Source organism: Hirundo rustica, chromosome 8 (assembly GCF_015227805.2).
Source record: "Hirundo rustica isolate bHirRus1 chromosome 8, bHirRus1.pri.v3, whole genome shotgun sequence".
Lineage (NCBI taxonomy): Eukaryota > Metazoa > Chordata > Aves > Passeriformes > Hirundinidae > Hirundo > Hirundo rustica.
This window is the reverse complement of record NC_053457.1, coordinates 9,119,146-9,140,166: the sequence shown is the minus strand read 5'-3', so window position 1 is coordinate 9,140,166 and position 21,021 is coordinate 9,119,146. Positions and strand designations below refer to the sequence as shown.

The 21,021-nt window shown below is 38.6% G+C and overlaps 1 protein-coding gene across 6 annotated transcripts in view; it reads right to left on the bottom strand.

Moving 5' to 3' along the window:
* Nucleotides 1–21,021, bottom strand: part of LDB3 (LIM domain binding 3) — a 107,312-nt gene that overhangs the window by 24,018 nt on the left and 62,273 nt on the right. For 2 of the 6 annotated variants that reach the window (XM_058421446.1, XM_040070936.2), the window contains 5 exons: nt 19,924–20,093; nt 18,935–18,971; nt 5,418–5,453; nt 3,863–4,060; nt 555–716 (listed from right to left, as the gene is read on the bottom strand). In XM_058421446.1, coding sequence (XP_058277429.1) covers nt 555–716; nt 3,863–4,060; nt 5,418–5,453; nt 18,935–18,971; nt 19,924–20,093 — 603 coding nt within the window. Of the gene's footprint in view, nt 1–554; nt 717–3,862; nt 4,061–5,417; nt 5,454–14,638; nt 15,536–18,934; nt 18,972–19,923; nt 20,094–21,021 lie in introns of those variants that run through there. The other 4 variants (XM_058421444.1, XM_040070937.2, XM_058421445.1 and 1 more) reach the window with 3 other exon arrangements.

Sequence of the window (21,021 nt, the reverse complement as noted above, 5' to 3'; positions counted from 1 at the left end):
GAAACTTACTTCAGCTTGAAGGCTAATTCTCATTAGGGAAAAAAAAAAAAAAAAAGATTAGATAAATCTAATAGAAATGAATTGATTTAGCTTACAGAGCAAGTCAATCATCAAGTGTCCACCATGTTTCACTGATACCTGCTGTGACACAGTAAGCTCAATCATGTGAGTAAATGACAGTTTCTGATTTTCCATTTCTTCTCCTACTGCAGAAACACTGTTAAAACAATCTTCATTCACGGCAACTATTATGAGGAGTTGTTTTGGTTTTATTGTGAGTGATGTAAAAGCAGCTCTAATTTTAAGCCCAGACTCGCTTTCCGAAAATGAAGTTATTTTTTAGGGCGGTTTTATTTTGCAAATTCTATGCAAACACGAACAATTTATCACAAAAACAGTAGAACCCAAAAAACCCCAACAACAAAAAAACCCAACCTCCCCAAAATACATAAAAGCATATAAACCAGGTTACAGCTTTTCATACCACATTCTTAAGCTAAGAATGTGTATGCAGCATTTCCAAAGCAGAGGGGTGTAAAGCAATGGAGCATTACCTTTGGAAGGAGGATGAGAAAGACTCTTGCACTACGGAGGTGCTGGCTGGTGCTGTCATCGGGATGGCTGTGTTTGGAGCAGCAGCAGCAGGCTGAGGTGCTGAAGCGTGTGGTGCAGGAGCAGCAGAACTGGGAGCCACCGGGGCATGCTCAACAGGGGTACTAATTAGAGTTCAATTAAATAAAACAAGAAGCATCTTAAGAAGGCGCGCATTTACACGGAGAGCATAAAACCTACTATGTTTGAACCTGCAAACATAGTAGCAGGCTGGGTTACTGAGGGAAAAGCACAATTATGCAAAGAAAAAAAAAAAAACCCACATTTGTTCAGCCTTTTCCATTGTGCAGTTCAGACAGCGATGCAGTGTTGGTCCTGCTTGACTGAAATTTACCCCAGGTGTTAAACTGCACTTCAGTCCTGCTCCCACTGATGGCAGGGGTAGGAAATGTGGCACCCAGGGCTGAAATGCCTGTGAAGAGCCTATTGCAGTCTTGTGAGCTCACATAAATGCCATCAAATATATTGAAATGAATGATAATAATCTAGTCTTGTATCCCATGACTATTTAAGCAACCTGTTGAACTACTAATGTCTTCCATCACCTCCCTCAAATTTGAGAATTTCTCATCTCTTACAGACAGACAAATGGAGCAAAATTAGCAGGTTGGTTTTTTTTTTAAATCGGGGCATCACTGCACATAGTTGTCTTGTCCAAAAGTAGTGCCCTAGAAACATAATGGATATATGTCTACTTCTTTAGACCTATGTCATAAGAGTATTGTCACATCTCTGTGTTCTTATAAATTACTCCTATCGGGGTGATGGAATTTGGTGATTTTCTTTCTCAAAGTACAAATGCCCAAAATGCTTCTTCCTGAGCACAGCAAGTATCAAATAACAAAAGAAATGTTACAATTTCACAGCTGTTTTTGCAGTCAACCTTAGCCCTCCAACACTCTCTCTCTCAGCCTTTTTTCCTAAGCAGATTTACCATCCATTGTGCAAATTATCTCATATTTTCTTTTGCTTCTCTCAGAAACACTGATTTGACAAGTTCTACACCTCAGGACCTACAATGAGTGTCTGGTACTTCTGAATTTGTGATACCTCTTCTGCTCCAAGTGATTGTCCCATTTCACCTGCTCTTCCAGAGTTCAATAGTCTACATGATGGCATCTTAATTCAGCTGAATATTTTGTTTGATTAGCTGAAAAAGAAGCTGGTTGTTATACCCAGAAACCTCAAAGCTGAATGCAGCTCACAACAAAAGCAGGAAATCAGTATTTTCTCCCTTATGGAGATTCATCTAGAATTATGTACCTAATAAGTGAGTTCCAGAAAATAACCATCCAGTTTGCAATTCTGGCTATCAAATCTTTACACCAAGTTTTGCAACAGTTTCTCAGAAGTTCTTCCATCGTAATATGCATTTGAGAGTCAGATGACTTCTTGCACCCTGATGCATTTCATGATGTAAATTCTTCCAATTAACTAGTAGACTATCAATTTCACAGCCCATGTAGCAGAGTAGCTGTGTATTATCCATCACAGCTAATCTGAATTTCAATACTGTGAAATTTTCCCTGTGCCACAGTGGGTACCAGAATTACCCCTTAAAAAGCTGTGAAGTCACAGTTTCCATCTTACATACTTTGATATCTTTGATTTGGCAAACAGGAAAGGATTGAAACCAAGCTGCACATAAAAATGGAACTTAACCTATGTGTTAAACACAAACACAAACTAGGATTTCACCTATTTTGTCTATTTGCACTGATGTTGAGAGAGAATTTGCTAGAGAATTCAAAAGTTTCAAGGTTTCATAGCTTGAAGAGAACAGTGAACTTACTTAACTAATTCTAACTTAATTTTAACAATCTCACTGTGAAAAGAAACTTAAAAACCCCAATCTGTATGTGTGGACATGGACCTGTGTGGAGACAGATTTGAACAGAATGAACCCATATATATAAAATAAATGTAACTATATTAGAATACCTTTTAAAGTTTAAAAGAAATACAAACAAATTTTATCTTGCATAGTTTTTGTAATATTTCTTTTCATGTGATTAAAATGTTAGAGGCTTGCTTACCTTCCTTCATGGCAGAATATATTCATTATCAGAACAAGGAATTGGAATAAATATAAGTGAAGTGGATATAACCATACAAATCAGTGGTTTGGTTACATAAATTTTATGCAGTTGATAACATTCTCAAAACAGTTTTATAGAAAGAGCTCAAGACTAACTTGTCTGGTTTTAGTTTAGCAACTATAAATTTTACATAATTTTATTTATATTGTCAAATACAATAGTCAAACTGGGTTTTTCTCCCTCACCCTTTCTAGTTTTTCAGTCTGATTTTTCATTTTAGTTCTTCAAGCATAAGAAGAATTTTAAGAGCTGATAAATGTGAGGGAAACTTTATAAAATAGATCATCTAATGCAACAGCTTCATTATGACATGCTAGAGGTTTTTTGTTTGGTTGGTTGGTTTTTAAATACAGTAATTTTGTTGACTTTAAATCTTTACAGTACTTTGTATTTTAAAAGAAATTGAAAAAATCAAACATCTTCATATTTGCAGTAACAAACATAAAAGTAAGTTAGGTGGCTGAAAACAAACACACAACTCTTCTCAGCTGATTTTCACTCATGAAAAGGAACACAGATCAGTAGAAGTTAAGAGGATAATAATGGTTAACAACCAAAATGAGAACACAGCAACAAATGCACTCTAACATTTAAAATGTAAGTGTAAATTTTTTTTTTTTTTTTGTGAAATCCTAAGTTCTGAGACTTTCTATTAAAATAACAAGGATTAAAATAGCACTTAGTCTCCTTTGTGTAATGCATGAAGGTTTCTGTGTTTCTAATCCTCCAACAGATCACTTGCAAAGAATCAAAAATATGGAGAACAACAACTAAAATGGATATGAAAAAAACCCCTGTTATTTGTAGGAAAGAAGTGCTGGAGAAAGTATTTAGAGAAAGCTGTAACGAGGTAGGATTTTATATTTGAATATGGGAATGTTTGTGAAATCCCCTGAAAACACAGAAGTCTCAGCTGCTGTTTCTCAGCTGAAGGTGCTTAATGGCTTGTCTCTGTATTGTAGGTGTGATCCTAGGAGAGCCACTGGAGATGTAACACCCATACGAACCAGAAGTTGCTGGAATTGGAAGAACTTGAACGCCTGCCTGTGAGACAATGGGTATTTCCATCTGCAGGAGTTAGAGGGTGTTATTTCCAAACCATTGCAAAGCTCCAAACCGGGTCAGTTACGCGGTTACACGGCACAGTGTACCTTTGGTTACTGGACGAAGCACGAGGGGCTTTCTGGCCAAACCCGGCCTCCCCCTGGCTTGTACCCGCTCCAAGCCTCACAGAGCCCTTGGAGGCCACTGGCTGAGCATTGGCAGTGTGGGCATCCCTGGTGGATGACTTAGGAGGGTGCCAAATACTCGAGGTCACATACTGGGGCGCATGCGCGGTACCTGCAGGCCTGGGTAACAGAGATTACAAGGGCGTTCGTAAATGAGGCATTTCCTAGGTAACAGCAGGGGTTGAGGAACAGACAGAATCCCAGCCACAGATGGAGCTGGAGATCATAATGACAACGCAGATGAAGTCATGGCTGATCTTGACAGTTCACTGGTTAATTACTGCTTAAGACCAGAAAAGGCTTGACAAATTAAAAAAGGTACCTTGAGTTAAATCTGGAAATCATATTGCTGTGAATATCAAAATAAGCAGAGCTGTGATGGTAATGGAGGTGGAGAAAAGCTGCGGTATGACAGATCACACGAGATTAAAGCAACACAGGAGGACAATAACATCAGTCATATATCAGAAATTGTTCCTGGCAAAATAAAATAATAGTTAAAAGAAAAGGAGATTTCAGTGAAGCAGCTGCATGGTACTATAGATGGTTTTACACAAATGAAACTGATGGTGAAATTCTAACGTGTTGCTTGTTCTTTATGATTTAATTTATATTCAGGAATCAAGGGGTTTGTGTCTTTCTTCTTTTTATCATTAATTTAAAAATAAAAATCAATTTTCCCAACTGTTCAAGTGCTAGTTGCCATTGCTTGTGTTATTATTAACAAATAATGCTTGCACTCAGATATTAACTCTATGCAACCTTTGTTCAAACATAAGCAGTCTTTAAAAAAACCCAAAACCAAAAAGTGCTTGCATATCACTGAGGCAGGAATCAACAACAAAGAGAAAAGCAGTAGGATAAAATTCTTTTCATGACTAACTAGTAAGAGGCCTTTCTTTGCTCCATGAAGCAACTGGTCAGATTCACTCAAGAAATACCTGTGTATCAGCACTCGGGGGTTTCATAAATGAACTAACAGAAAAGAACACATCTCTATACTTAACTGCAAAATCTTCTGAGATCCTTTGGGAAAAAACAACTTGACATGAAAGAGCTCACAGAGGGACTGTTTTGAACCTCATAATCCACTGAGTATCAATCAAGATCTGATACATAAATGTTCTCAAAAAGATAATCTTCTTTAGATTTTAAAAATGTCTTGAACAGTCTAGACAAAGCTTAAAATGGAAATTGTTCTTAAATTAACTCCATCACAAACTGACAGTACTCCATTTCAAGAATACTTGATTTAAAACTTCTTATTTTTCTACTTTATGAGTTCTGAGAAACACGATCCCCACCTGTTAAACATCACAGTGCATGAGAAAGAAAAGCCTAGTGAACCCACTTAGCTGAAGCCTCTGCTTTCATCATCTGCTCAGTGTACAAATTTCATGTTTTTGAGGTAAGAACAATATGGAGAAAGTGGAGATACACTCTTAAGAGGAAGTAAATCAAACACAGCAAACATTACCTGTTTTCTGATGCTGCTGCAACGTTTTCCTTGTCTCTGTGAAAGGAGGGGATACAGTATGAAATAAATGCAATTGCCAGCAGTGGCAAAAAACCCCCACCCAAAACAACCAGGGAAAAAGAACATGGCTTGGGTAGAAATGTTTGGTTGCAAAAAGCATCCTAGAGTGGTTGCTCATAAATATAGCTGTGAGAAACCTCTTCAGCTTTCCAGATGAAACCACCAGATATTTTGTTTTGTTGTATGCTTCTTATCAGTTGCAAACAACTTTGTTTCAATAATAAAGGGAAAATTAACAGTTCCAAAGGAGACACTGTATGTGTGTATACAATTTCAGGAATAGTTTTGACTTTAACAAGTTCCATTTTTAAAAAAGAATTCAATAATATTCCGGCAGAACATACTGAGGTGCCAAATCCACACAATAAAAATAATCAGAGTTGGGCAGTCCTCGTGGACCCAGTATTTTGAAGTGATAAGCAGTTAAATGGTTAAAAAAACCTTACACATAAAGGATTTCTTATGCCTGGCATCACTTAAAAATTCTCTGCCCTATCCAAATACTAGTTTTCTCAATCTAAATTGGATTAGAAATAATTCCTTCAACTGGAAATCATTCCTTCATTGAGGTGAGGAATAAGTCAGCCTCAGTTTCACTGATGGAGAACTGGGCTACTATTCTGTAAACACACATACACGCTTAAAAATAACTGATCAGTTAAAATGCAAGCCATTGCTTATCTATAAGAAGTAAAAACACAAGTATTTTCATAAAGAATAGAATCCATTAGCCTTAAATACCTAAGTTTGAAATCCAGCTAGTTAACTAATTGAGATTGCCTCACTATTTAGCAATTTAATGGGTGATTGAATCCCCTCCTATTTAAGGAATTGTGCTGAAATTTCAATTTTAAATTCAGGTTTAAAGCTGAAATATGCCAAATGAGAACACTTCTCTTAAGTGGGGTGTAAAATTACAAACCACAAAGCAAATGTCCTCATTTACCCAACTGAACCTTCTTGCTGAAGCATCCTTTGAAAACAAGAAAGGAGCACATGCACTTCTTTATATGGATTTTCTGGGCTCCACTCACTAACTTACATTATGTTTGGAAGGCTATTCTTAATATTTTCCACATTATTATCAGTATTGTGTTTATGTACTTAGACATCTACACAAACACACATATATATATATATATATATACACACACACACACACACGATCACATATTCTCTCCTTAGGTCAGTTCCAATAAAGTTATAAAAAATAATCCAGCTAAGATCAGCAAAGGCTTGGGCATGGGCATTCTCTATGAATTTTTAAAACCTCTAACTAAAATGTAGCCCTAAAACCTATGAATTGAAGCCAGATTTTGGAACCCAGAAGTTGACCTGAAATGCCCCTCAGATGTGTGTGTCTGACTAAGATGCTCTGTGGTCAGAAGAGTCTGCTTTGAAGAGAAGTCCCCCAATGAGGTTGACGGCTCACCACTCTGAAGCACTGAGAAACCAAACACTGTCTTTATGGTAAAGGCATAAAGACAAGCTGTGAGTTCACTGCGACGCCAGCTAAGAAACAAGGTGCAGGAGGATGGATTAGAGACTGTGCAGGTGTGGGAAGTGTTAATTTACCAAGAGCCATAATCATGCAGCAATGTTAAAGAACGCAGTCAAGGCCTGGAAACAAAATACAGCATTATTTATCTCCAGTGTTGCCAAATGCTCTATGAGAAATTCCAGCCAAGACCAAAAGGCAGGAGGTTGGGGTCAGGCTGAAGCAGTGCTAAGCCTCTGTTGTTACAATTAATCTGATCCTAACTTTTCTGCTCCAATAGTTGTGGCTACACTGAACAAGGCAAAAAACCCCTCGTTGCTTGACTCAAGGTCACGTTGAGGTTGGGACTTCACAAAAGCTTTTTCCCCAAGTGTAAAATATTGGATAACGTTGAGTGACGATGGCAGGGGAGTTATGAAGGTTAAAAAGAGAGAGAGAGAAGTATAATAAAAATACCTCCACAGAATAAAACAAAGGAAAAGGCAGAGAGTAAAGGGAAAAATGAGTTCAAAGGCACATAACACTTATTCATGGTTTTGCTTCCAGGAACCATTTCTCTTCCCAGTCAATAGGGTAATTCCCATTTGGCTACCAAGAAGAAAGGCTCAAGATCAGATGTGCCTCTGACTGGCAACACTTGCATTTTAAGGAACCGACTATTGGATTTCTGGCCTTTACAATCAAAACATTTTTTGCTAACTAAATGCAGAAATAACTTAACTTTTGAGCCAAATACATCCCTCAGGCAGGCTCAGTAAAGTCAATACCTTCACAACATGAAAGAATTTGGCTCAGAATATTATGAGCTGTTTGTATCTCTGTCTACACAGGCTGCTGCAATAACTGACAGTAGCGGATAATAGTTTTGAGCTATCTGGGAGAGATTTAAAATTACTGTGGGGGATTTTTTTTTGTCTGCAGTTGTTTTTGGTCCCCACTGAAATGGCTTTTGATAGAAGGGCCTCAGCCAATGACTGTTCTGAGAGAATAGCGCAACTCCCACAGATTTCATTAAATGTTGGACCCGTATTTCAAACAAGACTTATTTATGCAATATACTGTCTTCCCAATTACATAGTACATTAGACAGTGGAAATTATGGAATTTTTTTTCTAATAAAATATGCTACATGATACAGCGCTAAAGGCAGAGTGAAATTCTAGAAATAGAATCTTCCCCTCCCACACACCAATAAGAATTACAATAGTTCAAGTAACAGAAGGCAAAATTCATTTGCAAGCCAAGCTTGAGTGTGCTGTTGGACCCTAAAAATAGCTTGGAGAATCTTCAGAGTTTTCAACAAATGAGTATGTTAAATCTGAACTGTATGTACTGGACATTGGAATGCTTTCCCATTCTACTTTATTTTTGGGAAGCAAATGCAAAAGCTTCCCAAACATGTACGTGTATCAGGCAAGCTGAAATGTGGAGGTGCTGCACCTTCATCTGCCTTCTTCTTAGATATTCCACTAAAATGTGGAGACAGAATCACATGGTGTGTGATGAAGACCTGGTCACATAAGGAACATGAGGTGTCCTGAGGGACCACACAGTCCTTCAACTATGCTTTCAGTACTGAAGCAAAAAGTGAATATTTTAATTGAGTTTTTTCTCTAGACTCTCATGGAGCAAGACTATCTTTCTAATTTTACAAATGAGAGCCTAAAACTCAATAGATTTGTTCATGGTCTAAAAGAAAGTCCACAGCAGTGTAAAGAACTAAAATTAACTCTCCCAAATGCCAGCTGAGTATTTAAAGTATCGGTTCACCCTCTTTAATGAGGTATTATAGATTTTTTAAACAAATGTATCTGTTCAGTTTATCAGTATTTTATTGCATTGAGAATCCAGTAGTCTTCTACCAAGTCTGACATATACACAATAGTCTTTTATCAAAGGGGAAATAGACCTACAGATTATTATTTCTATATTTATTGAAATTAAAAATTCTTTTTCTAGTAGTATTGTGTGGATTTGCAGGACTAATCAGACTTACAATACCTTTCATCCTAGCATGCACTTATCTTTATATAAGCATATTTACCTACAAATAAAATTTCCTTTTAAGAAGTAGAACTAACAAAGTAATTTAAAAGAAATTCTTAGAGGGTGTCTGGGGGTAAAGTTTTGTGCAAGCTATTTTGTAATTGCCTTCCAAACATTTTTTGTCTTGAAGGCACGAGACACTGACACTGTTGGAAACTGGACACTGAGCTAGATTAATTGCTGTTCTGATCCAATGAGGCTATTTCTACCTTTCTGTATTTGCAGCTGAGAATTTTTCCACTGTCAGATGACTGTTGAGGTTGCTTGCCTTTTTTCCCCCACGCTATATTTCTGTTATTTTAACAAAGACACCAGAAGACAAACAAAGAAATGACAGGCAGTTAACTGGAGAGAACAGAAGATGACTATCATGCTGGTTTAGTTAACACTTCAGCTTGGGATCACAAAAAGGGTAGAAGAGCTAGTCTCTCTTTTTCAGCCACTGTAGTTAAGAATGTGAGCAGCCCACGTCAAAACAATTGCAATATATCCTACTATGTCTGCTTCCCAAAACAGGGAAATACTTTTCTCACAGGAGTGTCCTGGTTTGTGCAGATAGTGCCACAGAATAGTAAAAGCATTATCATATATTGAGTGGAAAACAACCAGCAGCTCATTCTCAACACATAGTATGGAACTCCATCAAAGCAGCTCACTAAAATCCAAGCCAATCCCTCCGATGAATGCATTTTAGTGGAGTCTACAGGGTTGCTGTTAAATTTAACAGTCACAGAAAAAATGCAGCCAGACATACAGCAACATCAGGGTTGGGAAAAGGTAAGGTAACTCTTGCTCAAGGTTAATGTTGTGATATTTGGCATATAAATTCCAGTTTTAAATTTTATTTTATTGGTAAATACATCACTTTAATAAGAACAAAGACTGTAAAATTCTGAGTATGTGTAGCAATTGGAGCTGGGATTTATTTCAGATAATTATTCCCTATTTTGGCCTTAAGTGTGCAATTCAATTTAATTGAATGTTTCCCTGTAGCTTTCTATAGCCCCCCTGTGAAGCGCAGAGATCTGCCACCAGGCACCTGAGCACAGGATCCAAACTCAGTCTGTGTTCGTGACCACTACAGACAAAACCAACGCACAGCAAGTTTGGGGTTTGTACACCAGGAAATGATTCCCCTCTCACTGAAGTGTTCTTCCTCATCATGACTTCACTTTTCTCCAGGGAAGCTGAGGAAAGAACGAGAACTTGGAGGTTTGACTTTCAGGGGGGTAATTTTTTAGACCTCCTGTTTAATTTGTGTACATTGATGGTAACTCATACTTCCTCTCCATGGCATTAAGCTAAGTTTGAAGCTGCCCCTGAAACCCAGCCATGTGTCTGTGCTGTTCAGTTCCTGAATCAAATAACTAAGTGGTATGAATTAGAACTGTTGTCATTCTTTCAGAATGTGGATTCAATTTTATTGTATAAGCTCTCTTAAGGGTTTTCTTACCTTCCCTCTCTCTCATTTGTAATCATTTAACATTCTGGGTCAGCTACAACAAATGCTTACATGGAAATGAACTATTAGGAAGTTATTAGGATTTAGTGTAATTTTGCTGACATTAATGCAATTTAGAAGCAAAATAAAAGGAAGCAATGCCAGTGCTGTGCTCCAGCTCACCCTAAGCAAAGCTGTGAACCAGGCTGACGATCCACAGACCCCAAGTGAGTGCCTCTGAGTTACAATGCTTGTTGGAAATCCTGCTGCACGTTAGAATTGCTTTTCCTTTGTTGGACTGAGAGTCAGAGACCAAGGCAGCACTGGTGTCTTGGTTAGCCACCCGCATCAGCCAAAGGATGCACATGAAAATTTTACAGGCTGCACAGTGGAAATGAAAGTTAATGTTCATTTCTGATCACGCAAAAGTTACATGGTGGACAGGAACGTGCAGGAGACTGAGGCGGTAAAGATAAGATGCTACATATAGGTCAGTACATCCACACCCAAAGTTTAATTTCAGCTTTAACATGCTCTGTTAGCTTATGCATTACTTTCTCTATGAACTGTTTTGACAAAAGTTTCATGGTATTTTCTAATTGCATTTGGAAGCTTCACTCAGTCAATTTTAAGTGGGTGCATTCAAGTGGATACACTGTACCTTACACTATCTTTGACCAATTTATTCTACGGGGAACTGACTTGGGAACAAGGGATTTATGAGGTGTAATTAACTTTTTTTCACAGAGAACTTCCCGGAGTATTCTAAGGAAGAAAGACTTTCTATTTGATCCATTTTCTCTTCAGATTTCACTCAGGATTCCATGGAGACAACTGAGTTATTTCACCGTTCCTAAGCTTTTGTCACTCTTCAGGTGTTAAAAGGTAAGCGGGGATTAGAAGATATTAAATGGATGTGCTTATAATTTTTTATTACCTTCCTTAAGTGGGAAATCTACCTAGAGAAGTCTGCTTTATTTCACAGGCTGTTATGGAAAGATAGGGCATGTCTTTCAAAAGTAGCAATTCTGGTAATTTGAGCAGCAGATAGGAGGTTTTTGGCAATTGGGCAGGTCAGCAATGTTAATCGTTGGAAATTCTGGCCAACCAAGGAAGGAAATCAAGATGCCTTAGATTATCTTGGTGGTATCAGATGGCTTTGATTAGCAGCCATAGAACAAGGATGTTACTGTGCTTGAGAGCAAATTTTAGTCAATTAATTTTCATGTATCCTGCAGAAAGCTGTCGACTAAAGACAAACTGATTAAAGGCAGTAATTATCTAGTAATACCATGCACCATATCAAAATTCTGGCTTTTTAACTTTGCAAACTCGAATTTATGTAAGGATCCCTAAAAGTTTCTGATATATATAATGGTAATCCCAGTCACCCAAGCTCATGGCAGGTAGACACAGCTAAAGAAGCCACAAAATCAACTTAGCTCCTGTGGGAACTGGAGTGCTCATGTGAAAAATTGGTGTCACTTCTTCTGCCCCTGAAGAAGGCTTCAGAAAGCTCTGAAATGTGCAAGAGTTGGGCTTTTGATAAAATAGACCCAAAAATATTTCTTCCTTGCTATGGAAGACATACTCCTCCCAGTTGTGCATAATGAGAGAGAAACTGCCATGAAGTGACCTCTGTATTACTCAGCAAAAACGTACTGTCCTTCCTGTGCAGGCAGGCCTGAGGAGAGGGAGGCAAGGGAAGGAGCCACAGAACCTTTCTCCTTTTGTCATGCACGAGAGGAAGAGAGGTCACGTTGTCACAGCTGCTCTCCTAAAGCCACGCAGCAGCCACGTCCCACCAGCACACACTGCATGCAGTCAGTGCCCCTGCTGCAAACCGAGCGCTGCAGGAGGTCAGGGAGCCGCTTTGGGCAGAGGGCAGGGCTCAGGACACAGGTTAGTTGGGATCAAACAGCCTCGTACCACAGCAGCAAAGGAGCATGTCCCTGTGCCATAACCAGACAAGCAGATTTACCTGGAAGGCCTTTTGGGTTTGATTTCCTACTGGCATCAGCTTTGCTGTGTCTTCATTAAATGCTTATGACACTATGCTTTACTGGCAATATTGGGAAGGGCAGGGGGTGCATATGACTATCCACATCCTGTGTTTTGCTTCATTTTTGGCAGGGAGGTTATTTAGAAGACTGTATTGTCACCAACCATTGTCCTCTGCTTAGCAAAGCAGTCACAGGTCAAAACATATTCAGCATGGGACAGATACACCTGCCTATCATCAGGGCTGGTTTAGAGAATTACAAGACTCGGTGAGTCCTCAATCAGGAAACCTATTTTAAGCCTCAGTGCCGTTAATTGTGACTGATTTTCCTGTGTGAAACAGCAGAGTTCTGCAAGTACTCAGGAAATACTGCAAGATGGGCTTGGTCACTCAGAATCCATATGCACTGAGATAAGCCTGAACATACTAAAATGTAACAGGTCAGACTTGTCCTTTTGCTAGAACAAAGCCACTCTTTTTTTCAAAGCTTTAATGCTTTTTTATCAGGCCCAAGTTTGCTACTGTCACTAGCAATGATATGCAGTAGAGTGAAAAATCCAGGCCAATTTCTCTGCCTTACAAAGTCTGTCTCCTCCTTGGGACGCAAAACCAAGGCCTCTTCAGAGTTATACAAAAAAAGATCCGTAACCCTCATTTTCTGGACTTGAAGATCACCATGACAACATAGAGGAAGATTTTTGAGGAGTAGGAGTTGAGGAATTACTAGTCTAAATAGAAAAAAGAAATGACATTGAAATATTTGACTGGCAGTTTTAATACAAAAGGTCTGTCACTTGTGAGACTTTTAGAAAGGGACAGGACTAAGCATTTGAAATAGGTTGCAGTAAAAATCTTGCTGTCAGGATTAATGACGGCTTCTTCACAAAAGGTCTTTAACATTGCAAAAGTTCTAAAAGCTACCAGACATTCAAGATTTTTTCCTATTTTTTTCTCTCCTGTAACTGCATAAAGAATTGACATTCTTCAAGCTTGAAGAGCGTTAGATTCCATTTTGTATCCTACCAAAAAAAGGATTAAAACTATTGCCCCTATATGATTGCATGGTTTATATGCATTGAATTTATATCATTAAAACCACTGAAGCAGAGCCAAGGGGAAGGGATTCCTTAATTACATTTCCATTAACTCAATATCTAATAAAATTATTATTAGAAAATACTTTTCAAAATAACATTAAGTGTAAGCATTGAGATATAATCTGGACATTTTCATCCAACACATGCACTAGGACTCTTGGAAAGAAGTAGTATCTGTATGATATTCATAAAACATTGAGGATACACAGTTGTTATTACCATGAAGAGACTGTATTACTACTGATTCATAAAAACATCTAAGTTAGTTGAAAATTAGAACAGGAATTTTTTTTTTTACTCAGGTACATTCTATGTTTATGAAAAAAATCTTAATTGCCTATTGGTATTTTAAATTCTATCAAAGTTTTCTATACATAAACAAAAATCACCACCACTTTGGTTCACCAAAGTCTGCTCCTGGCAACAATCAGGAAAAGTTAAAATGCTGCTCTTGTTTCGTGCAGTGATGCTGATTTTCCATAGGTACTAATAAGATGGTGTGATCAGAATCTGTTTGTGCTCCCATAACGAAAATATAAATGCATGTTGTGAATTAAGTGGCATGTCCTGAAGTGCTCTGGTATTTAGCTAGGAAAAGTGAAATGCATTTTAAAAGGAATTAGTTCTTATGTACTCCCAAGTATACTGAAGAATTAGTTTTATATATGTATGATAACCCTTTAAGCACTGGAGTATTTGGCTGATTCAGGCAAAATTCTCCACAAACAGTAGCTTTTCTTTATTTCTATAACAGAGAAAAAAAATTAGGAGTTTGAATGAACTTGGTTCTGTACGGACTGCTGAGACAAATTTGGAAGCAGCAAAAAGTGCAATAGTTTCAACCTGATCTCATGCACTGATCCCTTTGATTGCAATTACTGCTACCAGATAAAGGTACCTAACTCAACTGCTTTGTCCAGCTCAAACAACTTAAAGGTCAATAATAATTACAGCTAATAATGGAAAGCTTTTTGACCAAATTTTGTATTTGGGAAAGAAAAGTTCTCCTTTCAATAATCAGTTGAAGCAGTTATTGTTTTAAAACAGAATAAAATACTGTGTAAAACAGGCACATAATTATTTTAGCTTTAAAACCTTTTATTTCAGATAAAGCATGCTGCTATATACAGAAAAAAATGTGAGTCAAAGCAAGAGCAATACAGAATGGGCAACATATTCCTTAAAACTTACAAGATGCTTCTAAAAGCTTCAGTGCACCAGCAGTATGATATATTCTTCTCACTCCTAAATCACCTCTAACAAAATGTCATTTCCTCGCAGATCCTGAGCAAACCCAGCTATCTCTCTTTCATATAATGATAAATTAAAGTTTCCAACACAAAACTTAAAGCAACGGTTTCAGTAAATGACTTCTGCCAGTATAATATATTGAAATATAACTTCACATTGCTAATACCTTATTTCAAACAGCATCATTCAACTATGCAAACTAAGTGTGTTATACATGTAGCAAAGTCTAGGCCAATCAGTTTTCCTTTTCAACTTTCTTTCTCCTACTTCATTATCTTTACATCAGTAAAACTCTGAAAATCTCATTCTTTTTCCTCCTAAAGAAATATAGTCAATAACTTCCCTCTCATTTTCTTCCAGAATTAAAGCCAAGAGACCACAATAGTCATGTTTGGCTGCATACTGAAGTTTGAGATAATAAAGGCAAAAAAAGCTAAACTACTTTATTGTGAGGACCATGCCCTGGGTTGATGACGGTTTCACCCGCGGTGACAGTGAATGGCTAACAGCAGAAACCTATTGCCTAGCAGCACATCTTTGCACGAGTGGCACGCTCAGGCTCTAAGTGAGGCCAGCAGTTAATGTGTTACTGTGGCTCTCCCGTGTTTGCCCCTGAGTGGGGACCTTTAGCTTTTAACGTTAAGGAGCTGCGCGGACAGGCCGTGATGCCAGTTGCGCAATTTGGCAAAGCGTGGGCTGTTACGTTCCGTTTCAAACCTCTCCCTGTGGCATGAGGAAAGAGAGAGACAGAGACAGAGAGAGAGAGAGACACACGTACACAGAAGAAAGAAAGGAGGGAGAAAGAAAGGGGTTAGGGACCATGGCTACCGCTCCACTGCCTTACAACTAGGGCAGTGGCAATTTATTTGGATTTTTTTCCTCAGCTTTCGAATCAGCATGGTGAAGGCCGGGTGATGCTTTTTTGGACCGTGTGTGAAAGGTTTTGCAGTGGTTTATTTCTGAGAAGTTACTTGATATAACTTCTTATTCTTTGACTTGTGTTTGGTATTACAGGGCTGCTTTTGCTAGAAATGCAGTGTAACCCCATTGTTCTCCTCCCAGCAGTTTCTCTTGGCTTGTCCCTCCCGCTCACACAACTGAGGAGTCAGCGAAAGTTAACTCATACAAGTGCAAAATGAATGCAAACATTTTCCATTCTGTAACACCTAGGTCAGCCCATATATAACCTGCTGTCCTTCCTGCAAGGACCTCCAACCCCAGGTTTCAGCAGTACTTTTCTATAGCTTCCTCAGAATTAGTGAGTATTAGTGTTGACATTCGCATAGATATTTCTTGTCATTTGTGTCACAAAGCAGAACATCAGGGGATTTTCAAAGCAGAGTCCTGTGAAGTATTGGCCACCTCCTGCCATCCCTGACTGCAGACTGGGGTGCTCGAGCCATGTTTAGCACCTCTCAGGATTCAATCTTTTCTAAATGCCCTATAGATTAAATTCAACTTTTGTACACAAAAAGGGGAAGAAGGAGGATGTGAGATGATAGCACAGTCAAGAAGTATATCAAACAGAATGAAGAGTAAAATGTTCTTGTTATTTGCAAAACTTTTTGCAGTCATTGCAAACAAGGTCATTTTTCCCCCTCATTATTTACACTCAAAACACAAGACAATTAATTGTGTTAATGCAGTGGAACTTGAGAGTGAAACCAGCCAAACAGAAAGGAGCAGACTGGGCTGGTTTTACTCCTCAGGCTGAGGAAAGCACAAAACAATAAACAGAGTAAATGCCAACAAACTCACGGGTATTTCTAAAACTTTTGTGCTTAATAACACAGTGCCATGCAAGTAACAGCTCTAAAGGAGTCTTGATATATGTCTTCTCAAACTATTTTTTCTGCTTTTAGGTAATTAGGAGATACAAAGTATTCCTAGCTGAAACTTCCTGATGGTATTTTTTTCCAGCTACACCAGAATATACTAGCTCCAGTAGGTCCAACATGTAATTTAAGTACTCCCTTATTGCTTTCAGGATATTACCTCTCCTTTCAAGGAAAAGGTATTCAGAAACATCTGTTTGGCTTGAAATGGATCCCATCTCTTCAGAAAATACTCCGCAACAATCATCACACCGGCAATGAAAAGTTTTTTATGGCAAGTTATACTTTTATGTATGCCTTCCAAATAGCGGTAGCATGAGGAAAGGACAGTCATGCAACAGACTTATTAAGTGAAAGGAATATTCTGCCACCTGAAAATTCCCAAGTTTATGGTTTTTTTTGAACATCTGTCATGAAGTTGGAAGTAGAAATCTACAAGTGACCACTTTTATGTAAAATAGTTCTGCCAAAAATAAACTACATCTTTCCTTCCCTCCACAACTGTTTGGAAGAAACTTGCTCGCCATTTCATGCAACTCCTGCTGGCTGCACTGAGAAGCTGACACAAAGAGACCAGAGAAAACACCAGAGAGAGATTGCTCACAGCCTGCCTGAGGTCACAATGACGGATTCCTGCACAGCCAGGGCCCTGCTGCCAAATCCCCAGGGGAGTGCATCCAGTGTTTGAGGTATCAAGCACCCAGATGGTGCCAGCACTGTCAGTGGGGTAGGAAGGAGACCCCATTTCATTCCTTACACCACAGCTTACACCAGTTGCGCTGTCCCTGTGTAACCACCTATATATGCTCCCTTCTGCCTCTACTATCAGTGCATACCTTAAATCTGTTCAGCTGTGCCTACATATAACCAGAAGCGTCCTTGGGCAAGAAACCTAAAGACTGCAAAAAATGTGCAAAGCAGAGTGGATGTAGTCATGTACTTGGAGTTACACTGGATAGAACATGCAGTTTACAAGTGTTGATGTGTTATCAGATAATTATTTTCAACATATCTCATACCACGTAAGGTTTCCACTATTTTGTATTTTCCAAACCCACAGATTACACCTAGAGAGATTATTTCTTTAAAACCACATATTACTCTCAGATATGAATGGAGCGCTGTTAAGTTCAGCACAATGCTTTAAATCCCATCGTAATAAGGATTTGGACGTGGAATATTACATCAAAACAGATAATGCACAATGCATGTAATGAGAATTAGGCTTGTGCATTTGAGGGAAGAAATAAACCCCTGAGGGCCATAATGTCAAGCCTGATGTTTGGGCACCCAGCCATGAACTTGGGCGAACTGCAGCAGAGGGTTTATAGCAAACACCAACTGAAAGCATTCTTGTATTCTCACAGGGAAGACAGCAGATATCTTTCTCACTGATTCAACATTTGTGACCTGCACTGTGATCTAAAGCTCAGAACCTTTAAAGAGCCCACAGGGCAGTAAAACAGAAAAGAAGAGGTGGATTGAGTACCAAACACATGACAAACCCAGCCGGTGGCTTAGAGCAGCTAAAGTGAAACAGGGATTTGAAGTATGCAAACAGAAACTAAGGATCACATGCAGAATGCTCCTGATTCAACTGCAGTTTTTAAACTCAACATAAGAATCCTTAATGCATCTATTTCCTGGCTATGCAGGATGATGATAAATCTTTTATTCCATATTATATCTGTGAATGTATCCACTTTTTCAGTGTTTTTGATACATCATATGAAACAAATACATTTATCCATTAGCAAAAGCAGTCCTGTGCTTCCATATTCTACAAATTTAGGTCATATTTATTCCAAACAAAACATAAGCTAATGATTACAGGTATGACAGGAAACAACTCCTTTACTGTATGATTTAAAGAGAATCAAATGTCAATCAGAGGGTCATCCAAATAAATTGCTCACAAATTTCAGTGCTATCACAACATTATATCTTTTTATCCACTTACATGATCAAGTAGTTACACAAGGCTTGGAACTCATCACATTCATATGCCCAGTAAAGTACAGGAAAGTTGCATGAACAGAGAGCTTTCAGATTTGAACACACACTTCAGGAATTTTGCACTGCTTTTCCTAAAAACATGCTGATTTGTTATCCTTCTCATTCAAATGCCTCTCAATGACAGCATTTTAATTTTAGTGATTTTTAAGTAAATGAGTTAGAATATTTTAGGACAAAAATATAACAAAAGAAATTCATATTAATGCCATTTTAAAACATTATTGAGTTATCAGGAAGGAGAAAGCTGTATTTTTCACAGTGAGTTGCCTACCTTGACCTCCTCAGTGCTTCTTCATCTGGATCTTGCACTGTAGAAAAAAGTGTTTCGGTTAAAAAACAAAAAGAAAGGAATTGGCCTTATGCTATTTTAAATTCTTTAGAAACTTATCAAAAGCCTAATGAGAGGCACGTTCACACTGACTTTGCAGCAGTGGAATTTGTAAGAACATCGTGAAGAGGAGAGGTTCCCTAGGGGCAGGAAGGAGGATGTCAGGAGGAAGGTAGCTATCACAACTACTTTCCCATTCAATATTAGCAATGTTTCACAGCTGTAGGCAATGACTTTACAGAGAGATCCTGCTGTTTTGCACAAAGCAAGAGAGACAGCAGCCGCATGTTAATGGAGGAAGGAAATACTAACTATTTCCCCCTGATGTGAGAAAAGGCCCTGACCTTCCTTCTCTCTACATCAGAAACCACCTGTGAGCTTAGTACCGGGTAGCCATAAAAACATTTCCATAGGCAACAAGCAACAAAGTTAAAGCTCTGTGACATTCACATCAGATCTAGGTTTAGATAACAGGGTTGATAGAGCCATAGATTCCATACAAATGGTGATTCATGATCTTTTCTTCTGTAAAAGACTGTTACAGGAAACATCACTTGTTCATCATTTTTATCTGAAGAATGGACAGCTTTGTACATCTAGGTTGCAGGAAACCCAAAGATTGCACTGCAGAGACTCAGTTTGAAAGTAGGAATAACTATGGGGTCCCAAATGCTTCTTTACTGTACAATCTGCTGTATTTTTATGGCAAGACCCCAGGCAGATCAAAGAACATTCTCTATAAGGCATAATGTGAGATTGTTCACTTTGATTTCTGAGTTCCCTCGAGTTACATCCAGGATCTTCACCCTTGCTGCCAACCACATGAGCCTGGACATGAGTCTTCCCTGAGTATCAGTGGCCAACACCAGGGTGGCGAGGAAAGACACGAATCTAAAATCAGGATGAGGGGGATGTTCTGCCATTTGACTTACTGTACTCGGTTCCAGTCATCTGGGCGAGGATGCGGAAGGACTTGGACTGCAGGTTGGCAGAGCGCCGGCTCCAGTCCTCGCTCTCATCCTCCGGCTTGTTCTGAGTTTTCAGCACAGCCTGATACACCGGAGAGGCACTGTCTACGTGAGGATCCTTCAGGGGGAGGGTGCTGCAATTCACAAAGGCAAACGTTGGAAGCAGCTCTCTGGTCTCAGTTTCTCTCCCAGCCATCCCCAACATGGCTTTGGAATGATATTTTCTTAAAAAGGTACATAGATCAATTCTATGTTTTGGCTCATTCTGTCTCTGAAAGGACCTGTTATCACTAAAATCTGCTTGGAAATACCTGTTCCTGATTCCTCAGCCAATGCAGGCGCACAAGAATACAGTGGTTAGAATAATAGGTGGTGATAAAGGAGAGTAGGCCAGGCAAAACCATTTATTTCTCTGACCATTTTTGTTCCATATTATTTCTTATAAAAATGACTTTATGTTGGTAGTTTCACATTTTCTTTAAATTACAGTGTTGGGCCAGTGTACCTTAAGGTTGTAATTAGAAATAAACCTGTATTTCATTATAAAAATAATGTGGTAGGCTTTTATAGCTTTTTCTAGAGATGATTCCTTTTCAAACTGAATTAAACTTCCATCTGCCCTAGTCTGGATTCATTGTCTACTAAACATGTGAAACACAGGAAGTCTAGACTTGCACTCCAGACTTGCCTATGTAAGTAGGATCTGAAATCTTTAATGACAGAATGTATCTCAGGGTCTTAAAACATGCTTAAACATCTTGAAAAGTGACATATCTAGTTGTGCACACCTAAAATCAGAGCTACACAGGTCTGTAGCACAAGTGAGGTAACCTCTCTGATTTATGATGCAGGCTAGAAACAGGCTTAGTAACTTAATAGCTTTCTTTTTTTTTTTTCCCCAGTGAAAATAACTTCAGCATAGCAGAATTAAAATTAACTATTAACAGAGCTGCAGAAATATACACTGAGGGATGATGTGTGCTTGGAGCAACTTGGCTCCATGGCTGCTCCAAATACATGCACTATTTTTGAAGCAAGTGATTTATTGTAACAGCTTTATGC